General features: G+C 43.2%; 1 protein-coding gene across 4 annotated transcripts in view; it reads right to left on the reverse strand.

Moving 5' to 3' along the window:
- The window catches only part of LOC147047182 (single-stranded DNA-binding protein 3-like), a 71,056-nt gene that overhangs the window by 38,034 nt on the left and 5,653 nt on the right, over nt 1-27,369 (reverse strand). For 2 of the 4 annotated variants that reach the window (XM_085927473.1, XM_085927475.1), the window contains exons 3-5: nt 19,215-19,293; nt 6,249-6,321; nt 3,965-4,026 (exon numbers count right to left, since the gene is read on the reverse strand). In XM_085927473.1, the coding sequence (XP_085783599.1) occupies nt 3,965-4,026; nt 6,249-6,321; nt 19,215-19,293 (214 nt within the window). Of the gene's footprint in view, nt 1-3,964; nt 4,027-6,248; nt 6,322-14,065; nt 14,219-19,214; nt 19,294-27,369 lie in introns of those variants that run through there. The other 2 variants (XM_085927474.1, XM_085927476.1) reach the window with 1 other exon arrangement.

Here is a 27,369-nt window from a genome sequence, read left to right on the forward strand (position 1 = left end):
TTACTACACCGAGATCAAGTACCCGTTAAGTCGGTCTCATTTTTGTTCAATTGATTTTCAATGTTCAACTCTAGAGCCGGGGGGAAATTGGTACTGAGGCTCCCAAAAAAGTTTGAAGTAAATACCATATTGAAGACTAAAAAAGGCCAGCAGGAGGCTTCTATATTTGTTGTTCTTGGCAGAGGATAAAGAATATATACCTGTGAGTATTGTCATATCTGTCTACTTGTGCTGCTTGACCATTTGTGTTCCAATATCGGTTATAAGAGTTATAACATCGCAACACTGATGCTAACAAAACGTCAGCAAACGTTTCCTGAAATTGGCAAACCAATGTCATTTTCCCATTTCATAGCTAAAGTGTGTCCTTTTTAACATTTTGCTTGTGCAGTTAAAGGTTTTATGATGGCCGCAATTTGACTGGAATTGCTCAAATTTGGACAAATCAAAGTCCAAGCAGCTTTCCTTCAAAAGATTATATTCAACCTGAAACGTTCCTCTTTATTTCTAAACGCTGCTTCTTTCCATTCATTTTGATGACATGTTATTTGAGGGTAATTTGAAAAGCAGTGCCAAAATTAAAAGTTCTAAAAATAAAAAGCATAATAATAATTTATTAAAACACTTTTCAACCTTTAGCACTGACCTCTCCGACTTGTGACAATGTGAATTAAAATAGAAGTGTTAAGAGTATTTTTAGATGAAAGGACAGAGTTGGTGCCCTGAGGCGCTGTGCAAGCACAAGGGTGCCCTCTAAGACAAAGCTTGACGGAGCACATTCTCCGTGTACGAATTTGCTCGTCTGTGTGTCCCACATGACAATAAAATGAGTGTACATTATCATATCTCGATGTCGGTGTTAAAGGAATTGCGGCGAGGGAGACGCGACCGTCACAAATCCGATCGGCTCTCGTGGGAAATGAAAGGGGACGCAGAGGTTCAGGTTTGTTCCCCCCAGAAAAAATAAATAAAGAGCACATTGCGGAGGGAGCTTTAAGGTACAGGGTGATCTCCTGGTCTTTGAAGGACCATTTGAACAGCTGACCTGAGGAATCTCATTGTCAGTCTCTATATCATCTGACACTTTCATTCTGCTGGTATTATTTGGAGACTTGAATGTATCCTTCACTATGTGTTTGAAGGAGACACAGATGAAGCTTCTTTATATTGCATTGTGAAGAAAAGTACAATGTTTCAAGTGGTGGGTTTAAAAAAAATTGGCTAGAGGAGTGCCTAAAAGGAGCCAACGCCATACTGTATCTGAAGCAAATAGATTCCTGCCAAGTACAGTGGAATCTCTGAGGTCGGAATATTCGCCATATTCTCGATACGTTTTACAATCATACCTAACTATCGAATTTGATGCAGTACCATTTGGCATAAAAGCGAAGTGTGGAGAGCGTCTGTCTCCGAAAGGTAGAAGTGACATCAAGTCAGCCGTCGCAAAGATGTACTGGTACGTAAATATACAGATGTTATATACACAAATAAATGTGAGGCGTATTCTACTTCCTTCACATAGATGGAGATTATCTGTTACATCGACATTTGTAGTTAATTACTATCAGCTATTTGATGAGGAGTGAGTCCAGGGAACCCTTCCTCGTTCAAGTTCTATCCAATTATCTAATCATTCCAATCTAATGATCTAATCTTTGCCATCGTATTTCGGTACAAAGGCATGTAAAGCGATGTTATTTGAGCCGCATGAGGCGGGGGCCGCATTTCCGTTCTCTTTTCAAGGTGATGCAAACAAGTACGGATAGTCTTTCATTACTTTATTCAAATCGGCAACAAAAAGCTGTGTGGGGAAAGAAAAAAAAAAAAAAAAAGAAATCATGTAACACCAACATGTCGGCAAAAGAGCAGGAAGGGGGATTAGCATCCAGACTTCCAGAAGAAGACAATTACTGAAATTAAATGCCATCACGATAATTATTTGCAATTAACTGCGGTCTGACAAAGCCATCAGTTACAATGGGGCTTTTGCACTATAATAAGGCATGTAAACAAAGCCAGACGCACACAGCTTGGCAGGTCTGAACCATAATCCTGTCTGCTACTTTGGCTAGTGGCTAGCTAACAGGCAGCTAGCAAGACTAGCCAGAAACTGACATTTATTTGGTTTGTTAATACTTAATCCAAGGATTCCACGCCCGTTTGAGTTTCATACACAACAGATGTCACGACCTTGCTAGCTTAGCAATACCATTTTCTGCTCATCCCAATGTTTCCAAGCAAAAACCACATCCGATGAGAACAAGAAGGCCGTGATGTTGTTATGATGTGATGTGTGTGTGTGTGCGTGTGCGTGTGTGTGTGTGTGTGTGTGTGTGTGTGTGTTTGTTCAGAGGGGGGTTTAGAATTCAGCCGCCATCCAGTGAAAACTGGTTAAAGCTATCGATTTGAGGATAAAGAGGAGACAACTAGCAGCGGCCAATAGGGAAGGAGCTAATGACACAATCAACACCTGCAGCCCTTCACTGAGGCTTTTCTTTATCCTCCCACCCATAACAACAGATGTGGATGAGTGACCCCCCCCCACTAAAAGAAGCCCCAAACACCTCCCCGCTCTCTTCCTCGGTCGTATTCGAAAGCAGCCCCCCACGCCATCTTACAGGAAGCATCCACAGAGACGGCGAGAAGTAAGGTGCTGAGGAGGCGAAGGCTGGGAGGTGGGGGGGGGGGGGGGGTGCAGGGTGACAGCGGGGTCGGGGTCTTAGATTTGCCTGTTTAACACAAAAGAGGCTGAAATGCAAAGAGTTAATCCATTCGGGGGTCTCTCTTCCGCAAACAAAGGACAGGCCTCCAGACAAAGGTTGCGAGAGGGCGGTGGGGGGGGCATGTGGAAGGTTGGTGGCTTTCCTACCATCTGGAGCTTTTGTTTTGGGGGAGGTTTGCGAGAGGAGAGGACTTCGGGGGGGGGGTTGGTGTCCAATGGGTGGACCCCGCCGACAACCCCCGGGATTCCGCCTCCTCCCCCTCGTCGGTCCTTGGTGTCCACGTGCTGCGCAGCCCAGACAGACGCCCCTTAGCCATGTCGTTTACGCCACAGGCCTACCCGGCTAATAATCGGCCTCCTCTCCACCGCCCGGGGTTTGGGGAATGTACACTTCTGTATATTTGCCTTTGGTTGCTACCACCGTCCGGCTGAGCCAAGCGGAGCTCTTTAAAGACCATTATGAGCCGTGTCAACACACACTGAGGTCCAACTGAAGCGGCACGTTTGCTATACGGACGGGAAGAGCGTGAATGGCCAACGAAGCGGCCGTCCTGTCAAACCTCTTATTCCGCCGTAGCTAATGCTAAGGATTCACAATACTCCACCTTTGCGTGCTCACTTCCTGACTACTTCCTCCTCGTAGCTCATCAAATTCCCACTTTGGAGTAAAGTTAAATGTCGGACAAGAATGGAAGACAGAGAAGAATTTTCTTCTAGGTTGATTTGATCGGAAGACCACACTGTACGGCCTAGCCTCAAGAAATTACATAACGACCGGTTTTCGCCTACACAAACTGCATAGAACTCAGCTCGGCTGGAAACACGGCTTTCTCGCTCGCTCGCTCGGAGGACAACAGTGCGAGCCTGCAAGCTCGCTGACCCGAGCCAGACAGACAAACAGAACGGAACACGCTGTCCGCTGCTTATGAAGCATTAGCCATCCCGACGCATTTGTTCAAAAGAGGCGGGATAGAAAAGAAGAGAAAAAAAAATCAAATGTAATGTCACATTATTGGACAATGCTGCGTTGAGCGTGGAAAGAAAGTGTTTACAAGTCAAGTCAGGTGAATGGCGGCAAAGTAAGGAGCACTTAAACATATGTCAGATGATGCACTTAGCATTCCCTGCAATTACTCTTCCCCTCACACACACACACACACACACACCTAAGCGCTCTTACAGTCATAACGTGTGAGGGATCGTGTATTGACATAATTCGATAGGATCTCCAAATATACATACCACCACCACGAGTGTAAAAATCCCGGAGGTTCCCCGAGTGTGATGTTCTTCTCCCATCGTATCTGAGAGGGAGACAAGAAATGGAGTTCACTTTGCTTTAATGTCAGTCAAACTTGAGTTGGTCAGACAGAGAAGACTTTTTTTTCTTTTTTTTTCTTCCCGCCGCGCTCACACGGCAGCAAGAACTCCAGCTGCTATCTGGACGTGTAGATAAGATTCAGAGCGCGATAGTGGACGGGCTACCTGCTCCAAACATGCACTGTGACTTGGAATAGAAGTCACATCCCAAATATTGCGCTCTCATTCTCCTCCCTCGTTTGTGTCTTTTTTTTTTTTTGACTGATCCTAACCAACCTCCCTGTGGTTTGGTTTTCACGTTTTTCCCGTGACTACTAATTGGAAGTGAAAAACCCATCGGGCCAATTTATGGCAAGGGGCAAGAGAGATCGCATGTAATGCCATTAGTTTATCTTCCCGCGCCGTGAATCCAGGGAATTCGTCGTCCCTGCAGAGCCAACACTGATTAGCGGGAAAATTGGTTAAAATTTGGAAGGCTCAACTTTGACCCTGAGTTCTTTGTGCATCTGGGGAGTGGATGGGAGGCTTTTGGCGAGCAACAATCTGGAGGAAGTCGGAAGATGATTTGCAAACAGTGCCAAACTGAGTACTGAGGAACATGCACGCGCTGATCTAACATTTGACCCGGAGAGAAAAAAAATAATAAAATCGATACGGTTTTTGCATCGCTTTAAAACAACAAACTGAATAAAATGTAGCTGATGGAAAAGAGCATTCAACTGTACCATTCAAAACAAGTCCCGCCGAGTACTCGGGGAATGTGAACTAATACAGGCGAGAGGACCAAAGGTTAATTGAGAGTCGAGGCGATAGTGATCTTATTAGACACCACCTAGCGACAAAGGTCGCTTTGAACATCTCAGTTTGTGTGGCAACAATAGATACGAAAGAAAAAGTTCAGATGAAAACAATTTAATGTTACTGTCATCTACTAATATGCAAAATGTTGGATGATTTCATTCGTTATCTGTTAAACCTTCCCTAACCCTCCGACATAACTACTTTTCACTTAACGCCGCCGTCGATGTCCTTTTTTAGCCATGTTTTTTTTTTCTCAGGCTATCATCCAGGTCAAAGAGTCGGTAAATGGACGTTTAGTGTTTTGTTTGGGTTTGAGCTACTTCTCAGTCACGAAACCCCGGCGAAGAGTGAATCAGAGTCAAAAGCAAGCGAAAAGTAAAACAGGGAAGGGAGCGGGGGGGAATAAACGTAGCTCTCTCTGGTGATTCATGACGAGCCGGAGTGTAAACCTGGTAAGTGAACACTGATGAATACAGATGGCTGACAGAGTGTATCTTTTCGCAACCATTTGTCTAATACTCCACTCACTTTATGTGCTCCTGCTACAACTGCATGAACGGCGGGGTCGCGGTGAAAGGTCAAGCCGCTGCTTTTACTCGCACGTACGCTCGACTGTCGGCGTAATCCAAATAGGCGCGCTGTTTGAGATGTCTACATCAAAGCGGCACAGCGGACGGGGAAAATGAAATATAATGTACTAATGAAAGTTTTTTTTTTTGTATAGAACGTGTGGAATCTGAAATGAGCTTCTGAAATGTCGTAGCACAAAGCGAGCAACGACGCGCGCTTACGACGCGTCAAAGTGATCTAATTATGCAGCGTTTATAACAAATTAGGCCTAATAATGAAGGGCGGGTAATCATATCAAGAAGCTGAACCGATGCTATGTTTACATTATCTGAAATTAACAAGGAGTCAAGGGAGCATTGTGAATGAAAACAAAGCTCGGCGCGCGTTTGCGTAACAAACATTTTTAGCATTTGGAGCTTTTTCTATTAATATGACTTTTTGCTTGCTGATGCTATTCTTCACTTATGATGATGAATGTACATAGTGGAGATACAGTATGTGGAAAGTTTGAGATATTAAAGGGTTCATGCGAACAAACACATTATTGCATTCCTTCACCCAATAAGTATCCATTTAAAATAAATAAATGTATTTATTTATTAAGAATAAATAAAGAATCCATTTAAAATAAATACATTTATTTATTAAAAAAAAAAATAATAATAGATTGGATTCCATCAATTATAGAATCGGAAATATTAAATTCTTATCACTTCCCATCCCTGGTATTAGCTGCCATTTTGGAGTAAAATTTTTGGAAAAAATATTATGCAAGACTTCAAGTCTCTGTGAACAACCTGTTTACATTATGCATGACGTGAGAGTGAAGTCTTACCTCTGATAGGAAGGTCTGTGCTGATTTCTGTGCGCCAACATGAAGCAAATACTCATACACGTATAAAGCTAACCTGTAAAACACAAAGAAAAACAAAAAAGTGTGTTTTGATTCATTCTTATTTTGTTAAAGCGACCACATTACTTCTCGATGATGCATTCAAATGGGCCAAACGCAACTGGTGAAGAATCATCCCAGCAATAGGACGGCGGGATAAACAAGATTTTACAGTATAAAGATAACATACACCACGGACGGGTTGTAAATGTGCGCCGTAAAGCTCTCCAGCTCCGAGCCAAAGAGCCTTGGTGGCACTCGGCCACGTCCCTGCGGCGTGCGGAACGCCCGCCGCTGTCGAGGATGCGTGCACAACAATGCGGAGCGGCGTTAAGAGCGCAGTCAAGTACCGGATATCAACACTGCATTCACGAGGGGAAAAAAAAAAAAAAAAAAAAAACTTCCTTGCTACATCGGAGTGACGTACGTGATCGGGTCTCGATAAGACTATATAAGCGCGGAATTGGACTTCCATGACTGAGAGGTGCGAAGGCAACATATTGGGAGAAGGGATACTGAAAAGCACTTTTGTGAGCACATTGGTTCCAGCAGAAGGAGCGCAAACGAGGCTTGGAGCATATTGGAGGGGGGGGCGTCTCATCGGCTGCCATAAGGACTAAAGCCTTGTATTATTAGAGAACCGAAGGCTGTCATTCTATGGTCTTGAAAGAGAAGATGTTATTGTTTATAGCTACTTATAGTATACCTGGAGGCCCAGTTTTGTCAATAAAGTAGTCCTTAAAGAGAACGTAATGACTTGTTAATTGTTTGGACAGCTATATGAATCATTCCTGGCTATTGGGGAAAGAGTTGTAATTAGTTGAAAGCACGTGAGGAATATTTTAGAGATTGTTTCTTGACTGGAGAAATAGAAGTGGGTCAAGAAGATATCCGAGGTTGTTTTAACCTGTGAATTGTTCTCGTCTGTGGGATCACCCGCGTGAGGATTGTAGCGATGAAAGTTTCATGGCCCGATGTGATCTGAGGGTTTTGATGCCCCCGGCGTTGGGCACCTGCCCCGGCGGCGATATATTATTTAGAGCAGCCTCGTTCGGGTCGGGAGCGCAGCTTTTGTTACTCAGTCAGATGCGGTAAGTGTAAGCGGACAGAGGTGAGGACATTTTGCCAGGCTGACTGATGAAGGAGACGTGAGGAGGTGGTGGAGGAGATGGTGTCGGTGGGAATCTCAAGGTCGTAGCCTCCTCCTTCCGATGAGGAGAAGGAACGCTGGAATGGCTTTCCCGGTGAACCCGGCGCTAATAACACACGCCACTCAGGGAGACGAGGCGGGAAAGCGCATGTAGAACATGTTGATTGTATGATCTGGCCGTCAGCCGTGGCGAAGCATCTCAGATTGGATAAGTTTCAATGTGTGACTTGTGTCAGAGATCGTTTCAGACACAGGTGGGGGGTCAGAGCCCATCATTTTAAGCGACCCGCACCGGTACCACAAAATGATGGCAATACCTCGGTATACAGAAATGAAACAATACCACGGTACTGGCCCACTTTGGCAGATAGCAAATATTGATCCAAAAAGGCAACATATGTACTGTAATGTAATTAAATTCTGTCAATATAAAAAAATGTAAAAAAACAGGATAAAGTCATTTTTCTATTTCAATTGTGCTCTTAATGGGTTTAATATTAGACAACTTTTTGGTGACAAAATGGAATTCAATTTTTTGCTTGAAATAGCTAAAGCTATTTCACGATTATCTTATTTTTGTAGTGAAAACAGTGTCACCTTATGGGTCAGACATTTTGAGCCACAAAGACAATAAGCTAAAAAAAAAAAAAGTCTAAAAATATGCGATTAGCGATCAATCAACGTCAAATACAAAGTAGTTAAGTTCTCAACTTGTTGACTAATCGTATCAACTATATAATTAATGTGTCACTTAAAACATTGCCTACTATTAAAGATTTGATGGCGCTGACATAATTTGCTTTAAATGACAAACAAATTAAAGGTCTGATCATGTCCACCATTCATTCCACTGTATCCTAATGCCAACAAGGACACTAAGTCGATACGAGCTCCACTTCTAAGATCCCCACGACATCACGAACTCAAGTCACGCTTTTGTTCCTCGACCACACATCAAGAACTACCTGGTCCCCTGGAAACACACCTGACATCCAGCGCCCCCCCCCCTCGGGCTGCTCCATCCTCACGTTCCCTTTCCACGACTCGCCTCCAGAGACAAGAGCTTCTCAGCCATGCTTAGCGGTTAAAGCGTAGACAGTTAGCAAATGAACTTTCGTGTCTTTGTTTCAATAATTCAGCAGTTGGAGTAGGAGAAGGGTGAGTTGAGGTGTGCTGGCAAAAGGAGGGATTAAGCACCTCTGTTTCACAGGCAGTATTATCTTTCAGGGGGAGAGGGGAAAAAAAAAAAAAAAAAAGACTAAAGATGTGTCGCATGCATAATTTAAACCGTACCCGCCAATTGTAGCCACATGAAAATCGCAAAATATTATTTCCGGAATATTAATTATTCATGACGGTCGTATAAGAGAAGTATGGATGTAGCAGTTTGAAGGAGCCTGAGCGACGTGGATTCTGTGATACAGTGAAACGTGGCCGCTAAAGCTTATTCCCACCGCACACGCTGTTTATATTTGCTCGGCTTTGTTACGGCACTCCCTTTGTCAAAACAAATCAGTGTCAATAAAGCGGCAAACACGCAGAGCCACACGCGCTTCTGTCGCACCACGGAAGAACACCTGCAAAAAAAAAAAAAAAAAAAAAAAGTGCCCCGTCATTTTGTTCATCTGTTTATCATCAACACACCGGCGAGACAGAGAAAGCAGTTAGAATGATTAGCGGGAGATTATATCGCCATAAATGTCTGTTTCAGTCAAGAGCTCCCACAGCAGCTGATGAGCTGAGGAGTATTAATAAAATGATGAGACAAAGGGGGGGGGGGGTGAAAAAAAAGATGTAAAATATTTGGAATATTATGAAGGGAAAATGCGACGGGAATTAAGTCGTAAAATTACAAGACAAAAAAGTCGTAATGTTGTGGAGGGAAAAAAATATTACAGTCGTGAAATAGCAAGAATAAAGTTGTAATTGCAGGAATTAAATCAAAATATCACAAGAATAAAGTTTAAATATTGACAAAGAAAAAGTTTGACTATTACAAGAAAAAGTTTGTTGGAAAATTGCGAGAATAAAAATAGGATGAGAAAAGTGTTAGAAGTTAACAACAGAAAAAAAGTGAAATGAAAAAGTCATAATGTCACATGACTTATAATTGGAATGTTGCCAAAATAAAGCACAATGTTAAGAAAAATAGCAAAATGCCTGAATTTTACAACACAAAAAATTATGGGTAATTATTAGCCAATAGTGGTAATGTTATGAGGAAAAAATTTTATATAATAATAAAACAGACTGAAAGTTGAGAGAAAATTTTTCCCAAAAAAAGAAAACGTTTTTTCTCCAATGCATTTCAATTTGAATTTTATCTATCGCCCACAAATAGCAGGAGTCAAATTCCCATAGCTGACCTCGTGTTGTTCTTCCGACTACATAGTTAAGTGAAAGTAAACACAAAGTGCGCTCAACTGCTCAAAGGCAAAACTAATCAATAATCAATTCCACACAATGGACAAAATTCCACCAAATTGCTTATTAGGTCCACCAAATGCACTTTTGTACCAGCTCTGCATTTGTCTAATAGAACAACACATGGTGGCCTTCGGTGCACTGATGTCAAACTGATTCATAACTTGAGAGCCAAAGATCCAATATTTACACAGTGTGTTTTACTTCAAGTGATACTATCTGACACGCGCGTGCACCGGCAGCGACGCCATTAATTGACTGTTGTCATTTCCCCGACATCGTCGCAGTCAGCCGAAGGGGTGCCGGGGCTAAATCAAGGGTTCCTTTCCCCTTTTCCAGCAATGTTTTCTCTTGTTCCTGTGCAGCTCTTTATGCCGTCTTCAAAAGGCTAAAATGCAGATGGCGGCGCCATCTGTGCCGAGTCAAAACGGCGCATTGAAAACCTGAAGATCCCCCCCCCCCCCAACACACACCATTAAACGGCATGTAAATACGTGGGCGGAGCTAGAGGAGGAGGAGCAGGGGGATGTAGGGGGGGGGGGGGGTTGTAAAGAAACAAACTGATTAACTTTACACTTGAAGATCTTTTAGGCCAAACAAATCTCCAAATCACACGAGAGCATGTCTGTAAACAAACAGAATGAAGACGTTTGATCGCTATCGAGGATATCAGCGAGCGCGGAAGCTTTAATTAAGACACCAAATTTGTCGTCAAAGAGTTACCAGTGACGGAACAATGAGGTGATATTAATACAAAAGCCCCTGAACGGCTTGTGCTGGCTTTAATTTAATTAAAAGCGGGAGAGGCGGCACGGCACGGTGGCCTAGTGGTTTCCACATCTGCCTCACAGTTGTTAACAGTTTGGAATCCGGGTTACTCGCTTCTTGTGTACAATTGCCAACACAAACTTTCTCGAGTTGGATTTTAGCGCTGATTTCAAATCTGCCCTCCAGGTTTTTCATCATAATAACAAATGTACGACAGTAATATAATACATAGCTCCCTTATGGGAAGGTCAATCCATTTTTTTGGCTTTAACTATTGACGGTAGGCATTCAAAACCAATTGGAGATTTGGACCTGGAGTTCAAGGCTACCCCGTCATTTGTATCTGGGGGAAACAGGTGACATCAGTCTTGTTCAATTGTCTACCCGCTGGCGCCCCCTTTACAATATGTGAATATGTAAAGAGCCGTATGAATATGTAAATACGAGCTAATTCAACCACGCGCTTACAAGGGAACATGTGTCGGCCCTGCAGGGCAGGTTAGGGTGACAAGACAGGTGAGGGCGGAGAGGGCGAGAGACACACACACACACACAACTAAATACAAAATAAGCACTTTCACACACGGGTTCATTTAGATTGGCTAACTTGAAACAAGTTAACAGTCAGCCACTATAACCTGAGCTCACAACAGCCAACTCTACAGAGTCATTCGCCGGCACCCACGTCACTCACCGGCATTAACGAGGATGGAAATTTCACGTGTGATTAATGACGATGTTTTGCATATAACCCAGCTGATCTGAAAAGGCAAAACCACACGCGACTATGGACAAATCCGACAATTTTGTTCTCCATTACAGTAACATTTATGTCGCCGCCTCTCTGTGAATTCCTAATGAGCGGAATTATTAATCCTCCTCCTACACAATCGTTTCAAAGACGACAGCGGTTAGACCGCAACATGCGAGATGATTCATGACCAGAAGAACATGCACATTGTGGGTTTTTTTTTTTTTGTGTGGATCAGCTGACGGGTGAGATTTCAGGTGGGATTTAAGAAAAAAAACAGGTGTCAACGCATCCTTGGTGTCTGCTCACATCATTTGTATATTAAGGCATCATACGTGGGTTCAAGGGTCACCTCGTGCCTGCTGTTTGTAGGGCCACCTGGGATGCCCACACATCAAGTCAGAGCTGGATGATGCAATGTCAGACCTGACAAGGCAACACATCCATTATGAGAGGAAGTGCTTGTGTTGATGTTTAGTAGAGCAGTAGTCTGCACCAATTACAACAATACTATAATTACTTTTTTTTTTTTTTGTCTCCAATTTGGGCTCATTATGGACCAAGCAAAAATATGTGAGCAATGTGAGTAACTGAAACACACTTTAAAAGGTTTGTAACGGCTTAAAAATGCCAGAAGATACCAAAACCCCCTTTTTTTTTTTTTTAATGAGACAAGGCAATGCCTTGACCAAATCTCATCACTTGGCCCCAAGATGCCACAAGATGATACCAAAGCATTTTCTTCAAAAACACAGCAAATTGGTGTTCAGCGAATAGCAGAGAATAAAAAATTCCCATTCAGAAATGGTCAACCTCAAATGCGTACATAAAAATATATATCTAATAATATATATATAAAAAAAGATAGTCTTTTGAGGTTACAAGGAATCAACAAGTTTGGCTCAGCGTCATCACGCCGCACAAGAAGGCACAGCACGTTACAACCGTTCTTACTGTTTCCAGTTAATTCCTTCAGATTTTCAGTCTAGAAGTGTTTTACAAATCAATATTTACAGCAACATTTTGAGTTTATTAACAGCACAGAATGAAGTCATTTGCACAACGCCGTGAGATATTTCTCAAATGACAAACTGCTTTTCACTGGATCGCTTTATACTTTGAATGAATTATGACTTTACCATTGCATTATGGGAGGTTAGTAATCAACTACTGCGCTGCGTGACCCTCGTCACAGTAGGAGAAGAACTCCATCATAAACTAGGGACCTCCTGTAAACCTGATGTCCATCAGTATGCTGGTAAAAAAAAAAAAAAAGAAGATAATTCATTGCAGCTGCCATTAAGAAAATGATACTGAAAAAGCATCCGTGACTGATCCTCACTCAGAGGGCAACCATGACACAGATGTGGCGCCATTGATGAAAATTTATTTATACTACGCAATGCATCTTTTAACTTGGGCTCCCCAGTGAGGAAGCAAACATCTCCATATACCTTATACTAACATTCAATGTGTAACTCCTTGTACAAGCTAAGGAAACTAGCACCAACATTGTCAAGCAACAGATTTTGGAACACTAATGTTGCAGCAACAACATGTAGACAGACAAAGTAACAGTACTCACAGGCATATATTCTTTATCCTCTGCAAAAAAAAGACAGTGCATCTAACTGGGCTGTTCTGACAGTCTCTTCATGTACGCACCTATGTACAGGTTTTATTATACTGTCCCCTGGTGGCCAACACGTGCACACCAGAGGGAGCCATTCATACATAGCACAATGTATTAAAGCAGGAATTTATGAGACACAAACTTGATGCTATTTCTGTTTTTAAAAGAAATGTTTACAGAGTGTCTCCAGAGTCTGGACACACATGTTGAATTATTGTATCGCATTTAAGTGAATCTTGCAAAACCTTTTGCATCCCAAATGTCATTTTTTTGAACATATTTTTAATTTTTATTTGTGTCTATACTTTAAGGACACACTGGAGAGTTTGTGTATTAAAAAGTCTTTTCATCTGCTGTTCTGATGAGCTCCAGATGGCCCACAGCCCATAGATTGCACACCCTGGTTAAAAATGAATGAACCCCACTGATCTTAATGTTTCTTGTGCAAAAAAAAAAAGTGCCACATCGCAATTAACGGGAGCTTCACGTGCATTTCCCCTCAAGTTTCTGCCTAGTCTGCAGCCAACGAGTAATTTAAAAAAAGAACAAGCACCTCCGTGATTTGGGCGCACGATAAGCCACCGGAACCCCGCGGGGTTGTTTCAGTTTTCCCCACAAAAAGTCTGGTCCGATGCCTTGCAAAAAACAAAAACAAAAAAAAACGCACCGTTAAGTCGCAAAACTGCGTCTTCCTCTCTCTGAAAAGTTTACCGGGACAAAAACTTTTGACTCCTCCGTGCAGCCCGCACGTGAGTTCCCGCAAGCCAGGCTCAGTTCTCCGGCGAGAGCAAGCAAGCAAGCAAGCAACGCGAGCGAACTTTAAAAAAAAAAAAAAAAAACGCGGGCAGGAAGTCCGTTGAAAAAAGTGAAAAGTTTACCGCGTGCACCTTTAAAGCGCTCGAAGGCGCGCGTTAAAACATTGTCAATTCACAGTGACGGAAGCTAGTTGGAGAAAGTTCACATCGGCGCTGCGTGCAGGTAAAAGCAGCCTTAAGAAAAGGCGAGCGGTGTAAAAAGAAAACACTCGGACTTACTTTTCTCGCGCTTGGCTGTCGGAAGGGACCACGGCTCCTTTACCTTTGGCGTACATGCTGGATTCTGTTTTAAGACTTTTGCCCCACTCAACACCTGTCAAAGAAAGCAGCCAGGAAAACGCTCCATCTCCATAGCTACCCCTTCAGTGTTTTCCTCCCCCTTCTTCCCTCCCTCGCTCCCTCCTCCCCTCCCTTTCTCCCTCGCTCCCTCCTCCCTCTCTTTCTCGCTCCCTTTTTTTTTTTTTTTACATCTCCAACATTGGCCACAAATCAGGCACAGTTTCTATCGGGGGAACTTGAAACCGTCATCGGCTGGATTTCGCCAACCCCCCCCTCCCCGCCCTCCCTCCTCCTCCTCAGCTGTTCCGCAGTCCTGCACTTCCTCCCTCTGCTGAGCGCGCGGTGGGGGCTTCTTAAAGGGAAACACACACGTTTTGTTTTTGGTTTGTTGTTTATTGACCTCAGGACCAGGAGGAGATCTGGAATGTTTTTGTTTTTTTTTCATAGTTTGCCACAATTTACTCTGTAACATGTCATGGTAAATCACAATTGTGAAATACTGTCAATCAGAATTGTTATTAGATCAATAAAAGGCTTCCATTTGGTACTTGACCTCCTCAGTGGGGATTTAACCAGACTTAATCCATCTCTTAATATCACCACGATCATAAAGCAATTAGAGTTCCCGTCAATACTTAAAAAAAAAAATGCTTTATAATAACACCCAACTGTGAAGCTTACATCATATGGAGCAGTTCAGAATCAATATTTATCTATGAACATGATGTGAACATTGAGAAATGCCGTGCAACTTTATTTTGCCATTTGAGGGAGCTTACCTGCATGTCAAATGAATTTTTACCCATTGAAAATTAATAGAAATATTTATTTTGGTCGAGATCGAAGCTCGCTTAGCTAATTTGGGATTTATTTATTTATTAATTTATTTTCAACCAGACGCACAAGTGACATGTCGTGTTGTCGCAGGCAAAAACAGCGGGGAGCAGAAAGCCAGTCCACATGAGCTCCTCTCACTTGACAAAAGTTGTCCAGAGTAATCCCGTGCATCTATCAGCTGGAGATGAATGACATATCTCGACACAGCGCCATCTGACTGATAAGACACTGCGGGTTCGGGCTTGCACCCTTCTTTACTTGCTGTGATTCCTGCAGATTGTTAGAATTCTTTGAACACGGCAATCCCCCAGTGTTATGTCATTTCCTTTTGACTAAGTCAGATCTGTTCCTCCGTGAATTGCAACTTTCAACTGAGTAAGCTAACGTTAGTTTTCATCGTCCGAGAGGGGAATGAGGGCAGCAAGAAAACGGACGACCATGTTGAGACTGCGGAGTGATAAAATGTTACTTAAAACTCGCACTGTTAATAAAGTTTTTAATAAAGTTAGTAAGACGATGACCCAGGAACAGCATTAATTCACTTTGCATTGTTTCCTATATGGCAAGAGGGGAAAATAATAAATTACAAAAACCAACGTCACGGAACTTGCTTGTTCCACTTTGGAGGTTCCATTGTGATTATTTTCCAGAACTTAAAAAGCATACTTTAGATTCCATGTGCACATATTGTATATGAATATTCATCGCTCTCTCACACACACACACACAAAGACACTTTCAAGTTTTATGTGGCGCTCTGAGGCATTGGGGGTACACACACACACACACACACACACACACACACACACACACACACACACACACACACACACACACACACACACACACAGTCAGTGAGACTTTAGAGTGAAGCAGATGTCTTGCATCAAGCGCTTTAACCCGTGAAACCGAGTGATGGAGAATGTGGTGCCGTATCGATTTTTATGTTCTACTTATTTTCTACTTCGACGTGCGCTTAGCTTGTACTCAAGGCCGTGTTGAGCGTAAACATGGGTGGCGTGTTTCGCATTATGCACGCTTTCGATCAAATTGTCCTCCCCCCACATCATTCTTTACTTGTATTTAACTGGAGTACTCACATACCGATTTATAAAATGTGAAAGTGCTCGCACAACAAGGTGGAGAAAAAAAAAAACTTGAACTGCAGAGGCGGGAGTAAGTCACTTAAGTTCAAATCTCAAGTTAACTTTAGCGTTCACGCTGTCAGGAGGCGACAATGTCAAAAGGTGGACTTATAGCGCAGGGAACTAGGAATGCAAAGCAAAAATACAAATAAGAATGCAAAACAAAAATCCAAATACTAAATTGACCAATTTCAAAAGCGATTTTTGAGGTAACAACAAAATACAAGGTAAGCTAGCTGTTGAGACATCGAGATACACCTGGACATGACACGAGTGTTTGAAGCCAGCTGATTGGTCGACGCAAACCATGACAAAGCCAAATTAACAATTAAGAACATCACACAGGCGAGTCCAAAGCTACTGCGGTAAAAATTAAGCAAATCATGTAATACTGCTAATATGATCAAAAACGCTTTAGCACGGACGTTAGCTAGGCAGGGCAAATACTTGATGCACCGCTCCGTGCCCGAACCTCAGTCCCTCACGCTGCCGGATTCCATTTAGGGCTGATACGTGAAATGCGCTGACCTACACAGGGTTCAGGCTGACGTGACGCCGGCGGACTCACGGCCATCGCACTGTCACTCGACCTGTCACACCTCTTTATCAAGCGGTCCTCCGCCGTCCGCGCACGTGCGGGACCTGCCGTCGATGTTGACGCGGATCATTGGACGCGGGAAAACAATTTCTAGCGGTTATTGACCTATGCCTTAGAAATGTCTACCGTGTCTGTTCAAAGAGGCGTTTTGAGAGGAGCGGAGGGGGGGGGGGGGGGGGGGGGGTGCACTATAAGACCGTGTATTGATTTTCACTTGTACACTGTGGGCGTTAAATCTGATGATAATAACCGAGTGACTCACTTTTTATTCATTACTTTCTATTCAAATGGAGAACGCGGCACAAGCAGGGCTTGACTCATCGCGCTTGCCGAGTAGCAAAGTGGGACATGTTTTTTTTTTTTTTGGGCCGAACACGATTGTAAACAGAAAACAAAAAAGCGACGGGAAGCGACGGTTAATACGACGCGAATGCCTCGACGTGACTTTTACTCGGTCGATGTTATACCGTCCATGTTTGACGTCTCCGAATGCTGTAGACGAGGTGGTAGTTGCTGTTCGCTCAACTCGGAAACATCGAGCGCAAACAATAACGTCGGGTGATGAGCCGCATGCTGCTTCACCGCGTCAAAAAGACAAAGACGTGATTGTCACGCCCGCTTTACTTCATTGCCATCTGCGGAGCCAAAGTCCTAACCCCCGTTACGCAACCGCTTTAGCGCCGATGAAGTCAGATGCCAGGCACCCCCGTTGGGTCTCGACTCCACCTCGGACATCCAGCCTTGCGAGGAAAAGAAAAACACAATGAGCCGCAATTTCGAGCGGCAGAGGAATTCCCCCTGTTTGACATTCTCCTTCAAGCCAAATCCAAATTGATCACAGCTTGACTAATTCGGCAAGTAATGCATTTTGAACTCATGGTTTGAGTCCGTGTGTGTGCGTGGTGGTGAAAGACCTGGAATTATTGCTCCAGAAAAAAGAGAATCACGCAACTCCAAAACAGGCAATAACAAAGCAGCCCCTCCAAGCCCGTTGAGTCAGCCTTGGCCCATGTTGGGTTTACCTCCCCCTTTTCTCCTCGCACTCTCTCCATCTTTGCTTTTCACCTCCACATCTTGACTTAGGCGGGACAGACGGCAAGAAAGGGGGGGAGGTAGCATGGGGCCTTCATCGACTCAAAAGCTTCTTTATGGCCCCGGTTGGGTCAAAGTGCTCAGCAGTTTGGAGGAAATCCATCAGCGAGCGTGGCAGACCACTGCCCGGGTGCTGACAAAAAGACTAATATAAAAAAAAACGACACCGGAATTAGAAACCACAGTGAAATGAGCTCGTTATTCTGATCTTTAAAAGATCCGGTCAAGTGAACGAAATGAAAACAGAAGACGTGTTTGAAGGTATTTGCTGAAATTATAAAAAAAAAAAAAAAAGGTTCAATTGGCATCAGAAAGATGCTAGAGGCAAAACATGCTAACCTCTAGTCGGCCACGGTAAAAGGAAAACGAGTCGCGTGAAATAGTAGATGGCTGTTTCGAAGGAGGAATTTCCTCCATCATTGATCCAGCCCAAGCACGGCTGGAATGTCATCGCCACATCCTCGTCCTCACTGGCTGCTAACCGTGAAGACGGAGAAAATAACGGCTGGCTTGCCGCATCCTGTTTGGTATTAGACGGCGACCGCAAACGGCGACAAGAGCTAGCGGTGAAACATATGGTTTCATTTGATGCCTCTCTCCCTGCTCTCCCGCCGCCACCCTTCCTTCCATTTATTCGGCACGCTCCACCCCGTCATCGTCTCCGCTTCCTTCAGCGGCCACCGCGACATATTGCCTTTGCTGTGCTCACACTGAGTGAAATTACCACGTCGCCGTTTGCAGGCGAGGTGACGGCGGCCCGCTAGCTGTCTGGCTAACAGGCTTTGCGGTACCCCCCCGCTACCTCCTGTCACTTTCTACTCTGCTCGATAAGAAGGGAGGAGGAAGCTTGTGGAAATTGCAACATCGGCGTGAACGCCGCTACCGTGCCAAAAACACGACTCGGTGGTACCGACAGTTAAAGCTACGCCGGAGTGGCTTGCCAACACCGTGCGAGTGTATGGAAAAATGGCCACCGACTATAATTTAGCAAGCGGCAATTCCTCACTGTATACAAGCCTACATTTATTGTTGGCACTGCTCCCACATCCTAGAGCACGACATAGCCTTGTGACCCCAGTCTGCCCTGAGGGGTCCCGTGCATGTGTGCGTGGAAGAGGGTAGGGGGAAGGGGATTTTAAACAGACGGGCTAATGGGGGTTGTCACACTAGGGAGTCAGGGGGATATGCCGTCGTCTACTCTGCTGTGCTCTAAAAGAGGAGAAATCGGTACGGCTGTGAAGATTGTTCACGATACAAAACCTTGACGACATTTAAAGTAAAGTGTGTTCTCAATACGATTGCTGTAAATGATTGAAGAAGTGATTTCATGTGGAGGTCATTTAAATCACCGGGAATGAGTCAGACAAGGCCAACAAAATGATGGGTAACATTTGGGACGCTATTTTTGAAGACTGACCTGGATGGCGGATCTGAGCGAGGTGGGGCTGCGCCGTTGTGGGAGTAGTCACAGGCTCGGCCAACTTCAGTCACACCTGCTTTCGTTTTGTGTGACAAAGACAAAATGTGCATCAACTTCATATGTCAAGAATAATTTGAACAGTTTTTACTCATCTCCAATTTCAAAACGAATTATTCATCAGTTTCTTGTGTAGCATGTATAAGACATAATGGCCCTCCAAAGACGAAAATGAGTTTGACACTCCCGAAGTCGACCAAATGTACCGGCGCGAGTCTCAGTGATGTTTCGCTTTGTTTCCTCCGTCACGCCTGATGCATGGACGGGGGTCACCGAGGGGACAAAAGCGGACACGATGGCTGGGATGTGTGCGTCTGAGTGGTGATTGTCAGCGAAACGGGGAGGGCGGATGCTCAGCCGCTTGAATAATAACACTCAAGAGAGGCAAGCGGCCATTCTAACCCCGTTCTTCGCACCTCCGCCTGCTGTAGCCGTGATGCCAAAAACGGAAGACATTTGCATGAGCTTTGCCGCCTGTTTGAAGCTCTGAAAATAGTCGACAGTGGGATGATAAATATAGAGCTGCCTGTCTTGCCAGCCGATTAGGACGGACGGAGCTACTGGAGTTAGTGTTTCTTCAACACCACTTATAATTGACCTCAAGTAATCACTGTTTTTAGAGGAAAATATTTGACACTGGAAAAAGTCAAGTTTGTTTTATGTTGCGCTCCTTGACCGGAACCCTAAATTAATGAAAAGGTCATTCATCCATTTTAGCCTCTTTAAAAAAAAAAAAAAAAAATACTATAGACAAAGTTTTTTTTTTTTTTGCTTCAATTCAATGCTGCTCCTTTTTCCCCATGCCTCTTATAGCACAAATGTAACAATTCTCTCTCTACCAATCAAAGAAAGACGACATGTAAAACGCCTGGGGCTCACTATTTGAGGAATTACGCGAGTTTATCTGCTTTGTTGCCCTTGAGCACCTCCTGAGAAGCGCTCCGGCACTTCTGCTTTAAACTGCGCCTTGGAGAACGTCTCAAAAATGGATTCGGTGAAGCTTTAGTCTCAGCACCGCGCCGATACGTTGTGGAGATTGTACCTTATTTTATTTATTTGATCTTTTTGAAGGTACCGCACTGTCATGGGACACACCTGGGGAATGGAAAGTCGAAAAAGTAGGCATGACAAGAGTGTGTGTGTGTGTGTGTGTGTGTGTCGCCACATGTGCACACGCGTGTAGAAGGAATGGGCGGAAACTCGACAGGCGTGACCTACATATCCATGTGTGCCTTCTTATTAGCATACACACGGTATTGTCTCTCTCACGCACGCACACACAAATGGATAACAGTGACTTGTGTCATCGAGACGACCGAGAAGGCTATTTACATTATTTGCATTGTGTCCTTTGTTTGCTGTTAAGCGTCTCGACACCACAGCAGATGGCACGCACGCTCTCGACCACACGCGCACACACACATGTGCACGTAGTTAATTTGGAGATGGACACACGCACACACACACACACCCTAAGTGAGAGAGCCTAAATGCAATTTGAATATTGCATGACTCATTTTGGTCCCCACCATCCACCAATTTATATGATGATTTATCTTGTTCTTGGCAAAAGTCACATGCTCAAGTGAAAATTTGTTTTATAAGGATCGTAGTAAATTATTTTTAGGACTAATTGTATTGGTATTGTGATTATCATGGTGATGATCATAATGAAGATTTTGTTTTTTTCCAAATCTGTGACATTCAGAACTCCTTTAGCTCTCTTTCTCCTCATCTCATTCGCCTCTGTGCCGTTTTCTCTCTTCATCCACCTCCTCGTCTTCCTCACCCCCCCCCACCCCCCTCGTCTTCCTCCTCATAGCTGAGCAGCATCCCCAGGACAACTATTAATCATAGGCGGAAATGATAGATGATTTGCACACCAGCAACGCCATCTATTTTGCCTAAGTGCGTGCTGTCGATGCACCGCGCCGCGCCGCGCCGCGCATGTCTATCCGTTGAGCTGTGTGCAAACAGCATACACACACACAAATGCAGATTTGAGCAGGGGGGAAAAAAAAGTAAAAGTTCAATTTCCAGACGTTATTCTCATGTATGACTATAACGCGTGTGTATTATAGACAATCGTGGTCTCGTCTTCAAGTTAAATTCCGTACGTAAGCAGAGCTGCATTGAGGTTTGTGTTTGATTCTGATAAGCGAGCAGCATGCCAAGGACGATTCACCCATTTGCAATTTATTAAAAAAAAAAAAAAAAATCACATTTTCATTGTCGTTAAAAGAGTGTCAACTAGGCTACAACCTGCGTAACGGTAAACATTTAGCGACAGATTCTCCGTCGGGCAGGTTTTGAACTCCAACACGGACCGTCGCTACCTCCGGCGACTCGTTAGCGCTAAGCTAATTACTAGCACTTTGGCGACTGGGGGTGTGCAAGAGATGGCGGAGGAGGAGTCGGCCTAATGAAGGATTAGTCCGAGGTTGTTATACTGTTTCCTTTTGATGGGATTACGACGCCCAGGGCTAAAGCGGCGGGGACGACGTTTAATGGCAACTTGATGGCGACAATAAGAAGGATCGCACCAAATAAAGACGAGCAGAATAAAATGGCACTGTCAGGTTCAACAGTTCTTTCTCTACATCAACATTAGTCATAAAAAAAAAAAGATGACTTGGTGAAGCAGCATGTGGTGCGCTACTCAAGGTTTATTTTCTTACTCTCGCAAGTAACTGTCAGCAATTGTATGTTTGTGACTTCTGTGGTATCAACAGGAATAAAATGTGTGAGTAATCATGTAGCCACACTAGGCGACATGGCTTTGCCATAGCAACCGGGTTGGCTTGAGGAATGAGGAGAGAAAACCAAACTCAACCACGTGACGAATGCGACTTTTTTTGTGCGGAAATACGTACTCATCTTTGTGTTTCTCTCACTCGCTAGAAACATCCCAGAGTGTAAAATTTGACCTCTTTGTTTTGGCCAGCTTTAATTGGGAAAATGACACATAATTGCCGCCTGTGAACGCTTATCCCTCCTCATTCTGCTTCGGTGTGCACGCTGCGCTGGCTCGACACACCGACACGCGCAGGGAAAACGTGGCAACTTGTGCCAATGCTAAAGACATGCACGTGTATATCATCGGAATTTGTTTTTTTTTTCACCTGATTGCTGACGGGAATGTGTAAAGAGACTTTTATTCCAATAAAGTGATGTATCACAGAACATACACACACCAGGGTGTAAAAAAAAAAAAAAAAGTGCTTATGCTAAAAATCTCACATGGATAGTAGCTAGTAGCTATTGCAGCGTCTGCATTCATTTTATGTTTTTTTTTTCTGGTCCCTACAAAAACTTCAGAAGAATATCAGAAGAGCTAGCCCATTTGTTTTATGTCTGATTTATATTCCCCAAACAGCAAGAGGTCCCCATAAAGTTAAGAATGCCAGAAACAAACACACACACATATCAATTAGGCTTACCAGATTTGTGGTCCCTACTGAGCAAGCTGTCCCCATGATGTTTCTAAAAACTTGTAGAATCACAAGAGCTCCTCCATAGAAGTTTTGAAATGATTTATCTGGATTTCATTTTCAATATCACCAAAACAATGGTATTTCAAAAGGGGTGTGTAGACTTTTTACATCCGCTGTTTGTCCTGTATTTTCGTTTCGATCCGTATTTATGAGAACAGCAGAAAAAATGGCTCCCTTTTTTGACCATTCATTCTTGACATCATATGTACAAATAAACACACGCACACACACCTCAAGGCTGATAATGAAGCCTGGGGAAAACATAATTTATGTTTCATAGTGATATCTAATTGATTTGATTCATCACATTCCTTCTCGACTAATTAAATTACCACGACACATTACCAAACATTAGAGCGTAAGAGTGTCGAGTTGATTTCACCTCTGGAAGATTGTTATCGATTAATTATATGGCAGATAATGAAAAAAATTAAATAAAATAAAAAAAAGTACAATCGGACGGCCCCTCCGAAAATTTCAGCAGGGATTTTCAGCAAATTAGTGAGCAACACAATACGGTATTACAAGAAGTATGATGCAATATGCTTTTCATAGACATTCATCATTATGCAACCGTTGCATGTGTGCACACTGAAAAACAGATTACAGCCATCACAGAAGCTTTTTATGAGAATATTCATTTTATTTTCTGATGATTTGCATGATGCCCTTTGGTCCAGATTTAGATGACTTGACCCGCCTTATCTAAGCTTAACCATAAATATGTTACTGCTGCGGGTGTTATCCTTTGGTCAGTTGTGATTTAATTTTTTATTTACGTTTGGCAGATTTAGATTTCATTGCTGGTTGTTGTTGTTGTTGTTGTTGTTGTGGTTACGGGATTATGTTGAAAGTGAAGAACGAAACAGGAAAATAACTGCTGGTGGAAAATATTTACTATTAGTGTGAGGGAAACCGAGAAGTGTAGAAATTCCGTAGAGAGTGCAGAATGCAATACGAGTTAAATGTATCTTATGGTTACATAACATACATAAAATAGTAGTCCTCACAATTTTTGGTGACTTAATAAATTATCAAAATGTTAATTAATTTCAAGTAGCTATAAAAAAACAAAATGTTCACTAGGCACCAAGTCTGTGACTAACAAAGTTAACAATAAATTCATAGTAGGCGGGAGAAAAGAAGAAGAGAAATACTGGAAGCCTAAAGTTGTGAAATTTAAAGGTACAGCAGGGACCTTATAAAGCCAAGTGTGAAGATGGAGCACATAAAAAAAAAAAAAAAAAAAAGGGTGATGGCGAGATGGGCGAGATTGGAAAAGAGAGTCGAGCCACCAAGCAGACAGATTGGTGTGTGTGTGTGCAAGAGAAAAGAGAGAAGATAGGAGGATGGAGGGGGAAAAAGCGAGAGAGCGAGTAAAGAGGTCACAGAGTGGTTACGAAACCAACTGTGACCTAATGCGGCGTGTTTATGGCGCTGTTTTGGAGAGGCGAGATGCAGGCTGGAATTAGAAGGGTGGTGGCTGCGGATCGACCCGCAGACACACAGCCGTGCATTGTGCTGACATTTTCGAACAGCATTTTGAACGGAAGATTACTAAAACAACTGGAAGAACCATGAGTGGGCTAACCAATAAGTGACTTAAAATTACATATATGCGTGTATATATAACTACTGTCTACTGTTAGCAAGTTAGCATTTAGTATCAGGTTTTCAATTCAATATCTGAGAATGCCGAATTATCCTTTGCTTCTTTTTTTTAACTTAAGTTGCAAACTTGCTATTAGCATACGCGCTCTTAGCTTGTTAGCATCGCATCTAGTCTGATCATTAGACACCCAATTACCTCGTTTTCCTCAAATCCCGAACTTATTGTACGTGACTAGAATGGCTGACTCGTTATACATTAGCATAACTGTTGCATGTTAGGTTTTTTTTTATAGAGTATCTAAAATAGCAATAAAATGTCATATATTTCTCTCACGAATATTGCACCTGGTGGACACCTTGAAGACCTTATCCAGGTGATAATACAGGCTGGTGGCAGTGGTGTCAAAGTGTTCTCTCACAAACGATCTTACGTCTGCTCTCATAGCCGTGGGCATATTGCGGAGAGGGCTGCCGATGTTCACGGCGCATGTGTCTTCGCAGACTCTCAACACATTGTCGTTACATCTGCCAGGCTGTGTCACCATTAAAAGCTGCAATTCATGAATGAACTCGATACTGTGTGTATATGTGCGTGATTGTTTTTTTTTTAACTTTGCGGGTCATCGCTTAAAAGGTGAGGACATTTTTGTTGTATTTATGAGCTTTCTAGAAAGACAAAGATTGTCAGAAAGTATTTGAGAGGATGAAAATGGATGGATGTTAAAAATCAAATGAAATTTCAAGAACGATATTTTCTTCAATTTTTGGGATCAGTATTACCATAGGGAAGTCAATCATATGCTTCACCGATCTTGTGTTTAACCTAAATTTGACAGTTTGCTTATTTAGCTGCTATCAAAGGAGCAGTTGAATGTGAGAGGGCGATCATTTTCTCATAAAACTTGTCTTACGCTTGAACGATTTGTCCCCCCCACCCCCCCAACACTCGTGAAATAACATCTACGGCCCTGTTTACACAGCTCACATGGCGTCTGTAGATGACTCGAACAAAGCCGTAAAAAGAGCCATTTTTTGTGTGTTTTGATCATAAAATATACTCGGAGGTTCATGTGCACTTTTCCTGCAGGGAAAAGGCCAACTAACTACCTTCGGATTGTCTGGCTCCTCCTTTGCGGGGCCTCTTCATCCTCCGCCACCCCTTCTTTTTGCACACATACGCCCACCCGCACACACATTCCTAGGCGCTGGGCTGAGACGGTATGTGAACAAAGCACAGACAGACAGACAGACAGAGGGAGGAGAGGGAGGGAGGTAGAGGGAGGTAGGCCTCCATTGTTACTGATGACTGCAGGAGAGCGCTCGCTGATGCCAGCTCTTCCTCACAATGACCCGCACACGTACGCACACACGGAGTGAGGCTATACATCTTTCTGCCACACGACTGTATATACAGGCTCAGATGACAGAAGCTCCATGTTGCGGCATTTATTCTACCAGGACGATTCTCTCTCACTCTCGCTCGCTTGAAGATATGATCAGAAACATAGATGCAGCGTCTGCTTTTCAGCTCTGTAAAGCTCGGTGTAGATTGGAAGCAGGACAATTCGTACGAAACGTTCCTAATTGTGTTAAATTAGCATAATAGCAATTAGCAAGCTGGTATTAGCGTCATTAGATAGCCATCATCGCGACACGCCCTATCAAAATCACAACCCTTCAACCTTGCGCATAACTTTTTTTTTTTTTTTTAGCTTCCCAAGTTTGGAAGTCCGCCACGTGTATAAGCGGCAAATGCCGACAAGACAGAAGGAAACGCAACGGATCCATTTTTACAAGCAAAAGCTGGCTCCCTAGGCCGCCATATTCATCAAGTTGCTGGCACAATTCTTTCATGTAAAATGGTCAGTAAAAGCTTTTCTGCAGCATACACACGTCCGGATAAATCATTCGTTCCTGACATGTTGTATCTCTTTATAGCCACCTGAAAGCCCGTGCGCAGTATGTGTCCCATTAACTGTGTGGTCTGCTAGCGTAGCACCTAGCATACTAACCGTTAACATGTTAATCAGATGCAGTCGTAACTAAGCTGTATATTTTTGTTTTTTGAAGTCCTGTGTTCTATTTACGTATTATTTTCTGCGGCCATTTGCATGTTTATTGCAGACAGAAATTGAGCTGCTTTGAGAGCCTCACTTCTCATTTTCACGCCAAATATTTGCTATCCCCTGCCCCATTTTGTACAACAGGGACTATTTTGTATGATATCTATTTCCTTCTTTTGTCTGAGTCACATTATTAACACACAAATCTCACTCATCTTTTGCAGTTTTTATTGACTAATTTAATTTCTCCTGCTCTTATTGTCGGTCCTGTTTGGGGTTTTCTTATTAGCGTGACATTTTGTTCACGGCAGGTTTTATCTCTCCTGTTTTGTTTCGCATGAAGCCCGTCAGCGTGGCAACTCCAAACGAGGTCATCTGGCGCCCCCCTGTCATCACTCATAATTCTCATATCAGCCCGCATTCAAACTTCACGTTCATATTCTATCCTCTAATCAAGCAGGCGTTTGCTTTAATTAGACGGGAAATTGCAGCTTGAAATTAATATCGTACCCCAAGTTGAATTCATTAAATTAAGAAAAATTATGACTTATTTGTAACAATTGTTTTCTCAGCTTTTCATTTTTACCATGTTTGGGAATTCTGCTGGGCTAAGAGTGTTTTCTTTTACACGCCCCTGGCGCACTGAACAATTTGGTGACAAAGTGGACTAAATTTTAGATAAGTGAACCCAGATCTAAGTTGTGGCGCAGGGGGTATAAAGTGATTTTGGTGAATTTGATCAAGGTCCTGATACACGTGGTGGATGTCATCATATTTCCTTTATAAACATTACAACAGCAAACGTCTGGACATCAGACATGTTAACCTCAACAAAACAGAAAACTCACCGAAAACTACAGGCATGGGCGAGCCATCCAACGAACAAATGATCTCAATTACTTTTTCCTGAGTAGACAACTAATGTGT

This window comes from Syngnathus leptorhynchus, chromosome 13 (assembly GCF_054491065.1).
Source record: "Syngnathus leptorhynchus isolate UIUO chromosome 13, UIUO_Slep, whole genome shotgun sequence".
NCBI lineage: Eukaryota > Metazoa > Chordata > Actinopteri > Syngnathiformes > Syngnathidae > Syngnathus > Syngnathus leptorhynchus.